This window comes from Dysidea avara, chromosome 8 (genome assembly GCF_963678975.1).
Source record: "Dysidea avara chromosome 8, odDysAvar1.4, whole genome shotgun sequence".
NCBI lineage: Eukaryota > Metazoa > Porifera > Demospongiae > Dictyoceratida > Dysideidae > Dysidea > Dysidea avara.
In genome coordinates, this window is record NC_089279.1 from 5,304,782 (window position 1) to 5,319,241 (window position 14,460).

Here is a 14,460-nt window from a genome sequence, read left to right on the forward strand (position 1 = left end):
CTCAGACTAAACTGTCACTGCATGCCATTTGTCCTGAACTAAGGAAATCTCATGTAAATGTCAATTTCTGAATAGTATAGGAAATCTCACTGCATGTCATGTGTCCTTGACTAAGGAAATGTCAAATTTCTGGATAGTGTAGGAAATCTACTTTATGCCATGTGTGAGTCTTAGGAAATTTCATGTAAATGTCAAATTTCTGAATACATGCAGGAAATCTAGCACATCAAATTTTTGGCAGAGGAAATGTCCAGACACATGAAATTTCCAATGTTTTAGGAAATGTCACAACATGTGACATTTACCATAAAATTATACAGGTTTACTCTAGGTTTGATATGGAAAATTGAACACTGACATTTCCTGTACATTTCCATACTGATTTTTGGTCTGGAAATGTCACTTTTTTTCCCCAGACAAATTCAGCATCGCTTGTCCCGAGTCTAGGAGAAAGACCATTGTACCAGCTGGAGGGGTAAAAGATTTTCCAAACAACTTTTTCATTAACTGCCTCTTGGATGAAATTTCTCTACAGCATAAGGTGGAGGGAGAAGCTAGAGGAAGCTAAATAATAATATGACTTTTGTGTTAGGAAAGACCCAGTGGAAGTTCTGTGCCTTGACTGTAGCGCCTTCCTGTGTAGCTGATGTACTGACACCACAAGTACAGCAGAGAGTATCATAACCACAACATGATGCCACTTAATGAGGTGCAGTCTAAGAAAGAGAACGTCACTGTAAAACCAAAAGCCAAATTTGCTTTATGCCAGGAGCATGAAATAGAACTGAATTTTTATTGTGAAACATGTGAGCAGTTGGTGTGTCACTACTGCATCACAAAGGATCATTTCCAACATGAACATGATACTGTGAAGAAGGTGACTAACAAGTATCGACAACAAATGGATGACATGATGAAACCAGTAGAGAAGATGATTGAAGGACTGTCAACTGCTCACAATAAAGTACATGGTGTGAAAAATGAGATTGGAGCTAAAGCTACCAGTGTTGACAAGGAAATTGATGCATATTATGAAAAAGTGCAGCGACAGTTGCTCCAACGATTGCAGCAACAAAAAGATGATCTAAAAACAGAGTTGCATAAAGTGTTGGGACAGAAACAGAAGAAGCTTCCCTCCATTTGGAGAAGATGTAACATTCCCTAGCAGAACTAGAGAGTGTGAAAGAACTAAACGGTGCAGTGAAGAGAGGGTCAGACCAAGAAGCATTGTTGATGAAGAAACAAGTGATGGATAACGTAAAGAGGTTGAGTGAGCTCTATGGCAAGTTGGGAATTGATCCAGTGGAAAGTGTTGCTGTAGAATATGAGTGTGTCAAAGAATTTGATTAGTCATTTCTACAATTTGGTAATTTAAGCTGTAATTTGGTGCACCATTTCCGTTGGAAATTCTGATGCTGTAAATTTACCTAAAATGACTTTACAAGGAGAGAAAATCAATTTCAACATTGTCACTAAAGATTGCCATAATCACATCTGCCACAAAGAAGGTAGTGATATTAATAGTCAAGCACATGAGTCCAGTAGGGGAGATGTCATTGCAGTAGAAATGAAGGATAACAAATTAAAGATGGCAGTTACTCAGCATCATTTATAGCCAATCATGTGGGAGAACTAAGACTGTCAGTTACTATTAACAATGGCAACACATTAAGGGAAGTCCTTACCTTGTGAATGTGCATAGAAACTATCGTGCAATGGATAAGCCAAACAAGATTGTTGATGGAGGAGGGCTGAAACAACCATGGGGTATTGTATTTGGTAAGGATGGAGTATGGGCTGTTGGGGATGGCAGTAACCATTGTGTGTGGATGTCTGATAGTCAAGACCAACTAATTAGAAAGATTGGCAGTGGTGGAAATGGTAATGGACAATTTAATAGTCCACTGGGGGTAGCGATGGCCATTTGTATGTCACTGATCATGTTATAACCACAGGGTACAGAAGTTTAATCCTAATGGAGACTATTTGCTTCAGTTTGGCAGTAGTGGATCAATAGATTTTCAACTAGGACATCCCTTAGGTATTGTAGTTCACAATGGCAGAGTGTACGTTGCTGAATATAGTGGTCAACTTATTTCAGTATTTCAGTGTGATGGTCAGTTTTGTCAAACATTTGGTTCAGGTCATTTATCCTATCCTTATTACATCACTGTGACCAACAATGATTAGTTGCTTGTTGCTAATCGTTATCACCACTGCATCTCCATATTTACACTAGATGGTGCCTACGTGGGCAAGTTTGGTGAATGAGGAGCTGGCAGGGGTCAACTGAGTAGTCCAACTGGTATTACAACAGATAAGTACGGCTTCATCCTTGTACTAGAACAAGGGAATTGTCGTGTATCTGTCTTTGACAAAGATGGTGTATTTGTGCACTGCTTTGGATCCAAAGGCTCTGCTCAAGGACATGAGTTTTCAAGTAATGATGGTAAAATCTACATCACAGACTATGGTAATAACAGGATCCAAATCTTTTCTGACTAGACTGACTAACACATGTAGCTTGTTTGTATAGTGTGCTTAATTGTCTCTTAGGCATATGCAGACCTTTAGGAAATTTTATTTGTTCATTTTGTATATTTCTAATGTGTATTTCTCTTATCAAGAATGTACTGTGGTAGCATATATTATGTGGTCATCAGTGGCAGATCTAGAAATTCTCAGAGAGGGTTTCAGATTCTACTCAACTTCAGCCTAGCTGTAAGTCGAAGACCAAAAAAAAAAAATCTATCATACAAATTGCAGTAACGTAGGTGGACATGTTTTGGAAGAGATCATATCCACCAGAAAGATAAAATAATTTAATATCTTGATCATTTATTGTACAGTAACTGCTTGTTACATTGTGCTTTGTCCGCAACTACTGCACGAGATTTCAAATCTTTGCGATATTTTGCAAGATTTAAAATAATTTATGGCAAGATTTCAGAGCTAGTACAATCTTCAGTGTCCAGAATGCTATTATCACGTGATCCTTAGTATTCGCAACTACTAGATTTTTCAGATTCATTTCAGATTTCAACTAAGGTTGTAAAAGATTTCAAAGGAGTTGCGAACCCATCGCGAGGACTAAAGAAAGGTTTGATTCGATGGAGAAGGTGAGTAAAGATCAGTGGTAGAGTCTATACATTACGCCAATTTGTGCTAGGTCTATACACGTGGAGCAAACCTGGGAGTCATGTCCGCGCCTGCATATCCTGCGTTCCAGAATCTCGATACACTGCAAGAATCCACTCCTAGCATTGAAACAGAAGCCATAATTTGTCGCCTATCAAGTTAGCCAAAACGGATATCACGTCACTAAATGAGCAGGCAAGCGATTTGATTGGACGCACCAGTTTTCGGTAAGTTCGCACAAGTACACAATGCCAGAGTCCCCAAACCCTTCCTGTTTGCGAAAGGGCGGCCGCGCCAGACTAGTACAGTACATGTTAGAGATGGTACATGTAACCACTTGGCCATGGTGAGCTACTATCACAACCACTACAGTCACAGTAAGGCTATCCCTGACACCTAAAACTGCAGTACCACCAACATGACCAACCTCAAACTGGAGATTGAACTGTTGATGAAGAAACTTCAGAGTACAGGAATCATGGCTATGGTACGGCCATCTTCAGCCTGTTCAACAAGAATGATACAGAAATATGGCTGTAATCCCATCAAGATGGTGTTCATGGTAGATGTCTATTTCTTCATAGCTCTTTGAAGGATGACTACACGGTCTCCCTGTTGATGGAATGGGAATGTTGTCTATGTCCTATTGGTCACCAGTTGTGCTTCCTTCATCACCATCATTAAGGTGAGTTTGTAACAATAAGAAATATCCAAGGGGGTCACCAATGCCCACGCAAATATCAAATTGTGTTTGAGATTCTAAATATTTATAAATACAATATAATTTTTATAGTGATATTTACATTCTGCTACTTGTGCCCTACAGTGGAACCTCAGTTATCCGGACCCCACTTATCCAGATTCTCGGTTAACCGAACTACGGAAATGACTGCTCTGACTGTTCTATTGGGGTAGTTGATAATACAGTAAGTTCTTCACTCTGTTTCAGAGATATGGACTTTTCAGACTTATGGACCACCTCTGGTCCCAATAGATTTGGATAACTGAGGTTCCACTGTACAATTTTACAGTGATATTTACATTCTGCTACTTGTGCCAAGGAGAGTGGCTGACACAGCCTAGGGGACCACAGGAGCCTTAGTTTACAGAGACACAGGTGTACTTCGCAAAATCCAGTAGGCAATTAGCTAGCCAATCCCCATCCTGGTTCGACTGGAAGTCTTGTTCAAAGCAATCTTGAGTCCTTTGTTGTGGCTCAAGTAAAGATTTGTGTGACTCAAGACTCACTGCATGACTGATTGCTTGTCCAACTGGGTAATTGAGTTTGTGAATGGATGGAAACAAAAATAATCGGATTTTGCATAATTTCAGATTTCAGGATTTCTAAATATCTAATGGATTTCTCAAATAGTGTACGAGAGTCCCAAAGTGTTGGTATATAACCCCTTGGAAATATGTAAATATAATTTTAATAATAAGACTTTTGATAATGTTACTAGGTGGTTTACTTGTATCAAGAGTTAATAATACCTCCCCTATTATTAACTCTTGCTTGTATGAATAGCTTTTAATGGTGAAAACCTCAACAGTTTTTGCGTGTGATAAAATGAACAGTCTTTGTTATTTTTAACCCTCTAACCACCACAACTACCATATGGTGGTGTCAATATATAAATTCCCATAACATCACATTCTAAACACTGTGTAACTTCAGTTGTAGCCCCTACACTTATCCTGTAGCGGACTTGCCCTTAAGTAAACAGGAACAGGGATAACTGGTCTCTCGCACACCGTCACGCAGTTAGATGATGGAATTGCCTACTATCGGAATGTCGAGAACAAACATTGTAGACGATTCTTTAAAGTGATAATGGCACTACTAATGAAGAGAAACAGTAAGGAGAGGGATCATATAGGTTGGAGTGGTGTGCTGCTACTTAGGGCACAAGTAACAGAATGTAAATATCACTATAAAAATTATATTGTATTTATAAATATTTAGAATCTCCAACACAATTTGATATTTGCGTGGGCATTGGTGTGGACAGACATGCATACATACATACACACACTTTTCGGTAAGCAATTTCAGGAAACTAGGTCTGGTGCACACGAAACTAGGTCTGGTGCACACGAAACTAGGTCTGGTGCACACGAAACTAGGTCTGGTACACACTACTGCCAACCTTCAGTCGTGGGCACACAACTGGTTTAAAAATTACACACCCTGTACACTAACACCATCAATAATATCACTGATTTAAATACGGAACTTGCCCATTGTTCAACTTTTAAAACCCCGTCACCACCAAATTTGTAGAGGCTCCAATCTAAGTATTGCTTCTAAACTGCTATAACTTACAAACCATACCATACAATCCTATAAAACTATACATCTATTTACTTGCTACACCTAACACTTATACCTGTGAGCACTCTAATAGAACATACACCTGTGGTGTGAACTGCTTTCCCAGTAGGCTGTACTGGTGTTGTAGTGACTGAAAAATCACAGCTCAGTCCTTGTAGACTACCAGAAATTGTGTATTACTTTGAGTTCAAAGGCTGATTTTCAGGTGATAGTTTTGTGTAAGAAGCCCAAACCTCATGATCCCTACTATATACCCTTAACGACATGCATGACAACTGTATACGTAATATATAGACAGTAAAAACACTATTCCTTGGTAGTTATATGTAACTGACTAAGAGAATTAGGATTCCTTGAAAACCACAACTTTAGTACGACACTCTACTGATACAACTAGCTGGATGCATATAGACAGTGTTGTATACTACAGTTTAAAAATGTTATTTCCAAGCATCCATACATGAAGATTCAGCTACCAGAGGCATTGAATTATTGTTGGCAATTTTTTGTGATGCTAATAAAAATTATATACATCGAACATACATTATCCATGCAGAAGTTCAATGTTGCAATCATTAATACCTGTTACAGGCCAAGATGGATTATTGTTAATGGAACCATGTATCGTCCTGGGTGCTATGTGGTTTATGGTTTTAAAAACATTTTACCACAGTTTGCTGCAGTAAAGGAAATCATACTACTATGTGGAGAGCCACTTCTTATAGTGAAATGTGTGCAGACTGTTAGGTTCACTGAACATATACGCTGCTTTGTCATAAAAAATGATGCACATGGATATCAAAAAGCTCTTAGGATACCAGAACTGATTGATTACTATCCATTACATTCACATACCACATTTTCACAAACAGATTATAACTCCTACCTTTGTTTAAAATGGAATATAGAAGATACTAGTTGTAATGCACTTGTACAGTAGACATAAGAAGTAATATACATGCATGCATTGTTATTTTAGTTTTTGCCATTGCTGTTTCAAAGACATCAATGTTAGTTTTGACAACACTGACGTTGAAGCAACACTCACTTGTTGAAATATAGAAATCATGTTGAAACAATGTTCCTCACATTGTTAATTCTAATCATGTATGTTAAAATAACATACTGTGGTTTTTTCAATGATTACCAATCAAAACAACATTTCTTGATTTTGCTAGAATAACAACTGCTGGTTGTTGTTTCATAGCCATTTTTTACAGTGCAGTACTGCTGTACTGTATGATAATCTAGCTGTGTATCTATGAGTAAAAAGCACCCTACAACGTACATCATTCCACAGTTGAATGTTGTTATTTAGACCTTCACAGAAATATTTAAAGCCTAAAAGTTTCAAAAGTTATAAGTTGAAATTGTTAGAATGATAATTATTATTATAGGAGCTTAATACACTTGAAGGTGATGGAGAAACAAATTTGGTCAATGTCATGACAAAATGGAGCAATTTATGAGGTTTAGCAACTCTACATTGTATAATAGACAATTTGTTTAGTTATAAACTGACTGTGACTTCAGAGTACTTGATTATCTGTTAAAGAACTAGTCACAGTAGTGGAAACATATGGGTATCAGCTGCACATGATCAAATTTTTAGTGTTTTGAAGTATAACATAATTTGCAGTCTCATGGCTTAAACTACACTATAGCTGTCCAAAATTAACAGTAGAGATGAGTGGAGAGGGCAAGTAGACTCACCAGTGTGTGGAGTGCACATGCACTCAGCATGTATAGAATTCTCCAGCTAGGGGCTCTGGTGGCATACTCCTCTGTAGATTTTTGGAAAATTGCTTTCACAAGATTGAATCTAGAAGCTATTTTTTACCAAATGTGGATACAAGATGAATGAGTTCAGTTGGAAGTAATTTTAATTTAAAAACAGAACTATACAATGTTTCTTGTTATTGGATTTTAAGAAAATGTATAATAGTGGCTTGTCAAAGAGAATAAAGAGTGTATAGTTAATTGAATGTAAGGTCAAGAAGAATATTTAAAACACAAGATATTCTACGCTTAAAGTTGAACTTCAAGGGATTTGATAGTGCAAACTCCAGAAGCTACTATAATTATTTAGATAAATGCATGTAGCATGGGATTTGATCAAGTAAGGGAAAAAATAAAAACAGCTTTCAGATGTTGCAGTCTTGTGAACTTTATAAATGCTATGAAATTCACAGGCTATATTGTTTTACTTGCAAGAGAAGCATTTCACTGACCCAAGAATCAAGTTTATAGTAGAGTCTAAAAAAACTTAAACTATTTGACAGAAAAAGTTGTTTTCAGAGTAGATTTTCAATTAATGATGTTTATACAATTTGTTACATTAAAGGTATAAATCTTTCAAAAGTGATTGGTATATGGTAGGATGTTTGGTACAGTGGTGAGGGTAGCAGTGCACAGGTCTAGAAGAATAAGTTTAATTTCAGCTTATAACATTATAATTTTAATGATGGATGTTCTATTAGAGTAGTTGACTGTTCTATTAGAGTATTTCGATTTTAGCAGCTTCTAAGGTAAGACTTACTCCAAAAGTATATTTTGAACCCCTCTTAGTAATTCTTGGATAAGATTAGCTATTCCCCTTGCTCTTTCCATCTTTTCATTGCCCATACATGTGTATAAAATGCAACTGCACCTGTACTACAGTTTCTAGAAGTTCCTAGCTTGCTCATTGTAAAATTTTGGAGGTGGGTGCTTCAGCCCCCCAAGCACCCCCTAAATCCGCCCTTGTACTACACTACCTACACCTACAGAGTATATATACATTCAAGCTTTAATGCATACATTGTACAGTACAACTATTATCATACAGTATAGTAGGGACCACAGGCCCGAGTGCTATTAATGGGATCTACTGTTAGGGACCTTAATGCGTTCCCTTGTTGCTGCTATTTCTATTAAGGGATGAAGGTGCTACGAGTAATCACATGACGCGCGGTTCAAGTCTACAAAATGAACGCTCCAAACAAAGATGACCAGGAAGCCAGTTAAAGCGCCGCCATGCTTATGAAAAATAGCACTCTGGTGTGGCCTCAACCTGAATACAGCACTAGCGCACACACTCATGTCATATTTTCCGTATTGTACTTGCAGCGGTGCCTTAACTAGCATTTACTGTACTTTGCATGAGGACATACAGTACTGTTTAGCTACATAACTACCGTATGAGTCATACAGTACAGATGTGCAGATAATTGGGAAAATACAGTACAGTTATCGATTATCATGAAAACTATCCCCTAATCCAGACAGCATGAATGATCATGTGTGCAAAATTGTAAATTGTTAAAACTAGGCAACTACCAGTTTGTTCTACAACTAGAAATAGATTATGTGAACACTTAATGATAGTCTGATCACTGAAAATTGAAGTGGTCCAGGCACTTGGGATGAACACTCCAGGCAAGACAACCAGGAAATACAACATATCACTTAAATTACTGTCTACGCTAGTGTGTACAAAAAGTAAAGCACTTGGGGGGTGTCCTGTGACACACTTCAAGTGCTGTATTCTTGTACACACGTGTGGCAATATTTAACTATAGCATATTGTAATCTGATGAATTGTGCAGACGTAGTAAACACTGGTATTGACATTTTGTACCATACGCAAGGAAATTTTGACGTCAAAAAAAATTTGACGAATCAGTTTAATTCATCAAATTTAAATTCATCAAATGTTTATAAGTGCCCTTAAAAGTACAAAATTTGCCTACAATTTCTTGATTTTCGTCAACATTTTATTCGTCAAATCTGCTGAAGTCTGAATTCGTCAAATTTTTCTTACATCAAAATTTCCTTGCATACGGTACTTGGAAAACAAGTTGAAATTTTAAAGCGAATGTTTGACGTACCACACGTGTTCGGTTATAATTGATGGCATAGTTCATTATGCTGTACTGTATATTGAATTTGACGCACAAAAATGTTAACAGTCACCCAAATAAAATCTGCCATGTATATAGGAGTGATGTCAATAAGGTTGATAGTTGGTCAAATGGTACAATATCATATCAGTGTTTTCTTTACATTGTACAGAAAATTTTGATGAAGTACGAATTAATTGGAGGTGTAATATTTGTATTGTTAACTACAGGAGGCTACAAATAGAATACAGTCCGTCTATGACCTGGAGAGAACACAACTTGCCAAATTGTTAGTTGAAGAACGTACCTGGTACTGTACCTTAATTAGGGACTATATGGGAGTGATGGTGAGTATCTACATCACTTTACGTCATATGACATCATATGTGGTCATAGAATGTTGGGATGTCTATGGTTGGTGATTTACAAAGATTACAAGATATTTCACAAGAGTTGTCTGTTGCTATTGAATGGCCTAGTGTTCTCCCTGAGAAATCTATTGATTATTTAGCAGAGGTTTGTCCTTTGGCTGCAGTAACTAGTGATTTTCAAGGTAACATTTTTGTGTCTACATGTTCTGATTTGTTTACTTATGTTTTAGATTCTCTATCACTTGGCATGTCACAATCCCAGATTAGTGGCAGTCTTACTTCACAGCCTGTTTGTAGTGCATCATCAACTTCAGGACTATCACAACGATCACAAAGCTTTGATCAATTAGATGATCCTGCTATCTACTACTCTGAGATTCCTTACACATCACAAACTGTGGGTCAGCCTGTGTCACCATTAACTGTATCAAGTATGCCCCCACCACCCCACCTCCTGTTTACAATTCTGCCCCTGCACCACCCCCACCCACAGTGCACAAGCCATCACAATCATCATTACACAAAGATGAGGTGTATGTGTATCCGTAGCAGCCACCACCACCACCATCAGCAACAATAGCAGAAAATGGTATACCCCCTCCTCCTGTAAATGCCAGCCCTGGCTGGTGGGACGACTTGATGACCAAACTCCATAAGAGAGCAGAGAGTGTAGGATCCCCAATACGTCCCAGCACACCAGTAGAAGAGCAACTGTATGTTGTATTTGAGCCACCTACTTTTCTTCTCTCTCAGTGCTCCATGTCCATCTCATCCCCACTAGTGATGTGCAATATACCGAAAAATTATCGACATTGCAATATTTTTTTCAATACTGATATCGTATCGAATCTCAATATTTTTATAACTGATATCAATATTTATTGTATAGTCAAAATTTTGCTAAAATTTTCACTATATTGAGTAATGTTTTGGTAATTTACAACTTTTGGTGTGTGATTGTGCAATCACAGTAGAAATGAAGCTCAGTTTAGCCATTGTAAAAAGTGCCTACCAGTTTCCAAGGCTTGCTATTACCTTCAACACAAATTCTATAAAGCATAGCTGTTAATTATAAACATTTGCCTCACGCAATTAATCAAAAGAAAAAATACCGAAAAAGTATCGAAATTTCAATATTTTACCAATTATCGTATCAATATCATACCGAAACCAAAATCCTAATATTGTACATCACTAATCCCCACCTTCCCTGTTACTAATAAAGTCCCACAACCGATGACACCTCCAACTACACACATGAGGAGATCTGATTCTCAAGTACCACCACTGAAACTGCCCAAGCCAACCAGGACAAGTGTTGCTAGTAGTTACCAAGGTAACAGTGACAGCGAAGATGAGAGGCTAAGGCCCTTAAAGGTACCAAACTGAAGAAAACTGTTAGTATTGATCGCTCTGCACAAAGGGTGTGACCCTGCTAAATAATTTATATTATTATTGTAATGTAATCCATTTTGGTAAGGTTATAACTGGATGTAAACCTTCTGAGGTTATTATCAAGAGTTAATAATAGTAGGGAGGGAGAGTGTCTAACGCTCAATAGGCCTATATAAAATGAGCGCGTAGAGCACCCCGTTTATTATCGTATACCTTTGTAATTTCCTATAGTGTTGATGACCGCAATAAACACGTTATGTTACATTTTGTATGGCCTTGCAAAATCGATAGTTGGTGAGAAAGCAGTGATGCGAAGATGGCTACTCCAGTGAGTGATGGAAGAACCAGAGAGAAATCGTTCATAACTTTCATCTGCATGGCGCTTTTTCTTAAGTTGGGATTCTTCAGGCTGCGTTTCATCAGTGCCGCTTCTTTTCCTTGCCATTGCTTTCGTCTGACACTTCTTCTTGGTTACTTCCGGCTCATCACTCCTCGACTGACGCTTCTTCTTGGGCCTTACCTCTACTATTATTAACTCTTGTTATTATTGTTGTCATATTGTAATGTACTGTCCAGATTATCACTGCTCTAATGTTAGTTGCTATTACACTGTAACATCACTTAATTGTGTAACCTTTTGTAATCACCTAAGCCCCTGTACTAGATCTACAAGGGTTCACAGCCTGAATATATCCAAGTAGTACAAATCATGTGATCAAATCATCACGTTTGGGGGATTTCCCCACCCAAACACAAAAAGAGCGGTGTGTGCACGGGATTTATAATAACTACATGCAACAATGGCTGCGAAGCAAATGAAGAAGATGACTGGTCACCTTGCGTGTCCTATTTGTTGTGAGCTGTACAAGAATCCTAAATATCTCCCTTGTTATCACTCGTACTGTGAAGCGTGTTTGACGAAACTACAGGGAAAGTCAGAGGACAAATCCAGTATCGCTTGTCCCGAGTGTAGGAGAACGAGCGTCGTACCAGCTGGAGGGGTAAAAGATTTGCCGAACAACTTTTTCATTAACCGCCTCTTGGATGAAATTGCTTTACAACGCAAAGTGGAGGGAGAAGAGGAAGCTAAATGTGACCATTGTGTTAGGGAGGACTCGGTGGAGGTTCTGTGCCTTGATTGTAGTGCCTTCCTGTGTAGCGTATGTACTAATTACCACAAATACAGCAGAGAGTGGCAAAACCACAACATGATGTCACTCAATGAGGTGCAGTCTAAGAAAGAGAACGTCACTGTAAAACCAAAATCCAAGTTTGCTTTATGCCAGGAACATGAAATAGAACTGAATTTTTATTGTGAAACATGTGAGCAGTTGGTGTGTCACTACTGCATCATGAAGGATCATTTCCAACATGAACATGATACTGTGAAGAAGGTGGCTAACAAGTATCGACAACAAATGGATGACATGATGAAACCAGTAGAGAAGATGATTGAAGGACTGTCAACTGCTCACAATAAAGTACATGGTGTAAAAGATGAGATTGGAGCTAAAGCTACCAGTGTTGACAAGGAAATTGATGTATATTATGAAAAAGTGCAGCGACAGTTACTCCAACGATTGCAGCAACAAAAAGATGATCTAAAAACAGAGTTGCATAAAGTGTTGGGACAGAAACAGAAAGAATCTTCCCTCCATTTGGAGAAGATGGAACATTCCCAAGCAGAACTAGAGAGTGTGAAAGAACTAAACAGTGCAGTGAAGAGAGGGTCAGACCAAGAAGCATTGTTGATGAAGAAACAAGTGATGGATAATGTGAAGAGGTTGAGTGAACTGTATGGCAAGTTGGGTACTGAGCCAGTGGAAATTGTTGTTGTAGAATTTGAGTGTGTCAAAGATTTTGATCAGTCATTTCCACAGTTTGGTAAGCTTTATATTGGTCCTAATATTTCTGTTGCAAATTCCGAAGCTGTAAATGTGCCTAAAATGATTTCAAAAGGGGAAATGGTTAATTTCAACATAGTCACTAAAGATCACCATAATCACATCTGCCACAAAGAAGGTAGTGATATTACCAGTCAAGCACAGTCCAGTAGGGGAGATGTCATTCCAGTAGAAATGAAGGATAACAAAGATGGCAGTTACTCAACATCATTTATAGCCAATCATGTGGGAGAACTGAGACTGTCAGTTACTATTAACAAACAACACATTAAGGGAAGTCCTTACCTTGTGAATGTGCACAGAAACTATCGTGTAATGGATAAGCCAAACAAGATTGTATATGGAGGAGGACTGAAATACCCACGGGGTATTGCGTTTGGTAAGGATGGAGTATGGGCTGTTGGGGATGAGAGTAACCATTGTGTGTGGATGTTTGATAGTCAAGACCAACTAATTAGAAAGATTGGCAGTAGTGGAAGTGGTAACGGACAATTTAATTGTCCACTGGGGGTAGCATTTGATCCTGATGGCCACTTGTATGTTGCTGATCATGCTAACCACAGGGTACAGAAGTTTAATCCTAATGGAGACTATTTGCTTCAGTTTGGCAGTCGTGGATCAGGACATGGTCAACTGAAGCATCCCTTAGGTATTGTAGTTCACAATGGCAGAGTGTACATTGTTGAATATAGTGGTAACCGTATTTCAGTATTTCAGTGTGATGGTCAGTTTTGTCAAACATTTGGTTCAGGTCATTTATCCAATCCTTATTACATCACTGTGACCAACAATGATCAGTTGCTTGTTGCTAATTATGGTCACAACTGCATCTCCATATTTACACTAGATGGTGCCTACGTGGGCAAGTTTGGTGAACAAGGAGCTGACAGGGGTCAACTGAGTAGTCCAACTGGTATTACTACAGATAAGTATGGCTTCATCCTTGTGTTAGAAGTATGGAATTGTCGTGTATCTGTCTTTGACAAAGATGGTGTATTTGTGCACTGCTTTGGATCCCCAGGTTCTGCTCAAGGACAGTTTTCATCTCCTCATGGAGGATTAGCTATTAGTAATGATGGTAAAATCTACATCACAGACTGTTGTAATAACAGGATCCAAATCTTTTCTGACTAGACTGACTAACACATGTAGCTTGTTTGTATAGTGTGTTTAATTGTCTCTTAGGCATATACAGATCTTTAGGAAATTTTATTTGTTGATTTTGTATATTTCTAATGTATATTTCTCTTATCAAGAATGTACTATGGTAGCATATATTATGTGGTCATTACTTCTTACTTAAGGACACTAGTTTTGTTAATTCATATTTGAGCCATGGAGGGTCCGATTATCTGAACAAGAGTAAAATTTTCACTATTACAAAATTAAATGTCACTACTCATGTCCTATTGTTTGAATAATTTTTGCAGTATATATTA

At 38.0% G+C, this 14,460-nt stretch overlaps 2 protein-coding genes across 5 annotated transcripts; both read left to right on the top strand.

The window, feature by feature from the left end:
* The first annotated feature begins 2,970 nt into the window (after positions 1-2,970).
* On the top strand, positions 2,971-11,235 carry LOC136265152 (uncharacterized). Of its 4 annotated transcripts, XR_010705412.1 has the most exons (7): positions 2,971-3,119; positions 3,170-3,625; positions 3,723-3,823; positions 4,840-4,994; positions 9,582-9,698; positions 9,748-9,904; positions 9,953-11,235. XR_010705412.1 is itself a non-coding variant. In XM_066059962.1 (6 exons), exons 4-6 carry the CDS (start codon positions 9,687-9,689, stop codon positions 10,300-10,302), a joined length of 519 nt encoding a protein of 172 aa, XP_065916034.1. In that variant the 5' UTR covers positions 2,971-3,119; positions 3,170-3,823; positions 4,840-4,994; positions 9,582-9,686; the 3' UTR covers positions 10,303-11,235. The 4 variants fall into 4 exon arrangements, 2 of the variants coding, with proteins under 2 accessions (XP_065916034.1, XP_065916035.1); XM_066059962.1 differs by having other exon boundaries at positions 3,170-3,823; XM_066059963.1 differs by having other exon boundaries at positions 3,170-3,823; positions 9,748-9,867.
* A 103-nt stretch (positions 11,236-11,338) lies between these two features.
* On the top strand, positions 11,339-14,318 carry LOC136265149 (tripartite motif-containing protein 2-like). The gene has a single exon (XM_066059958.1). The coding sequence runs from the start codon at positions 11,918-11,920 to the stop codon at positions 14,153-14,155; it is 2,238 nt and encodes a 745-aa protein (XP_065916030.1). The 5' UTR covers positions 11,339-11,917; the 3' UTR covers positions 14,156-14,318.
* Positions 14,319-14,460: the final 142 nt, after the last annotated feature.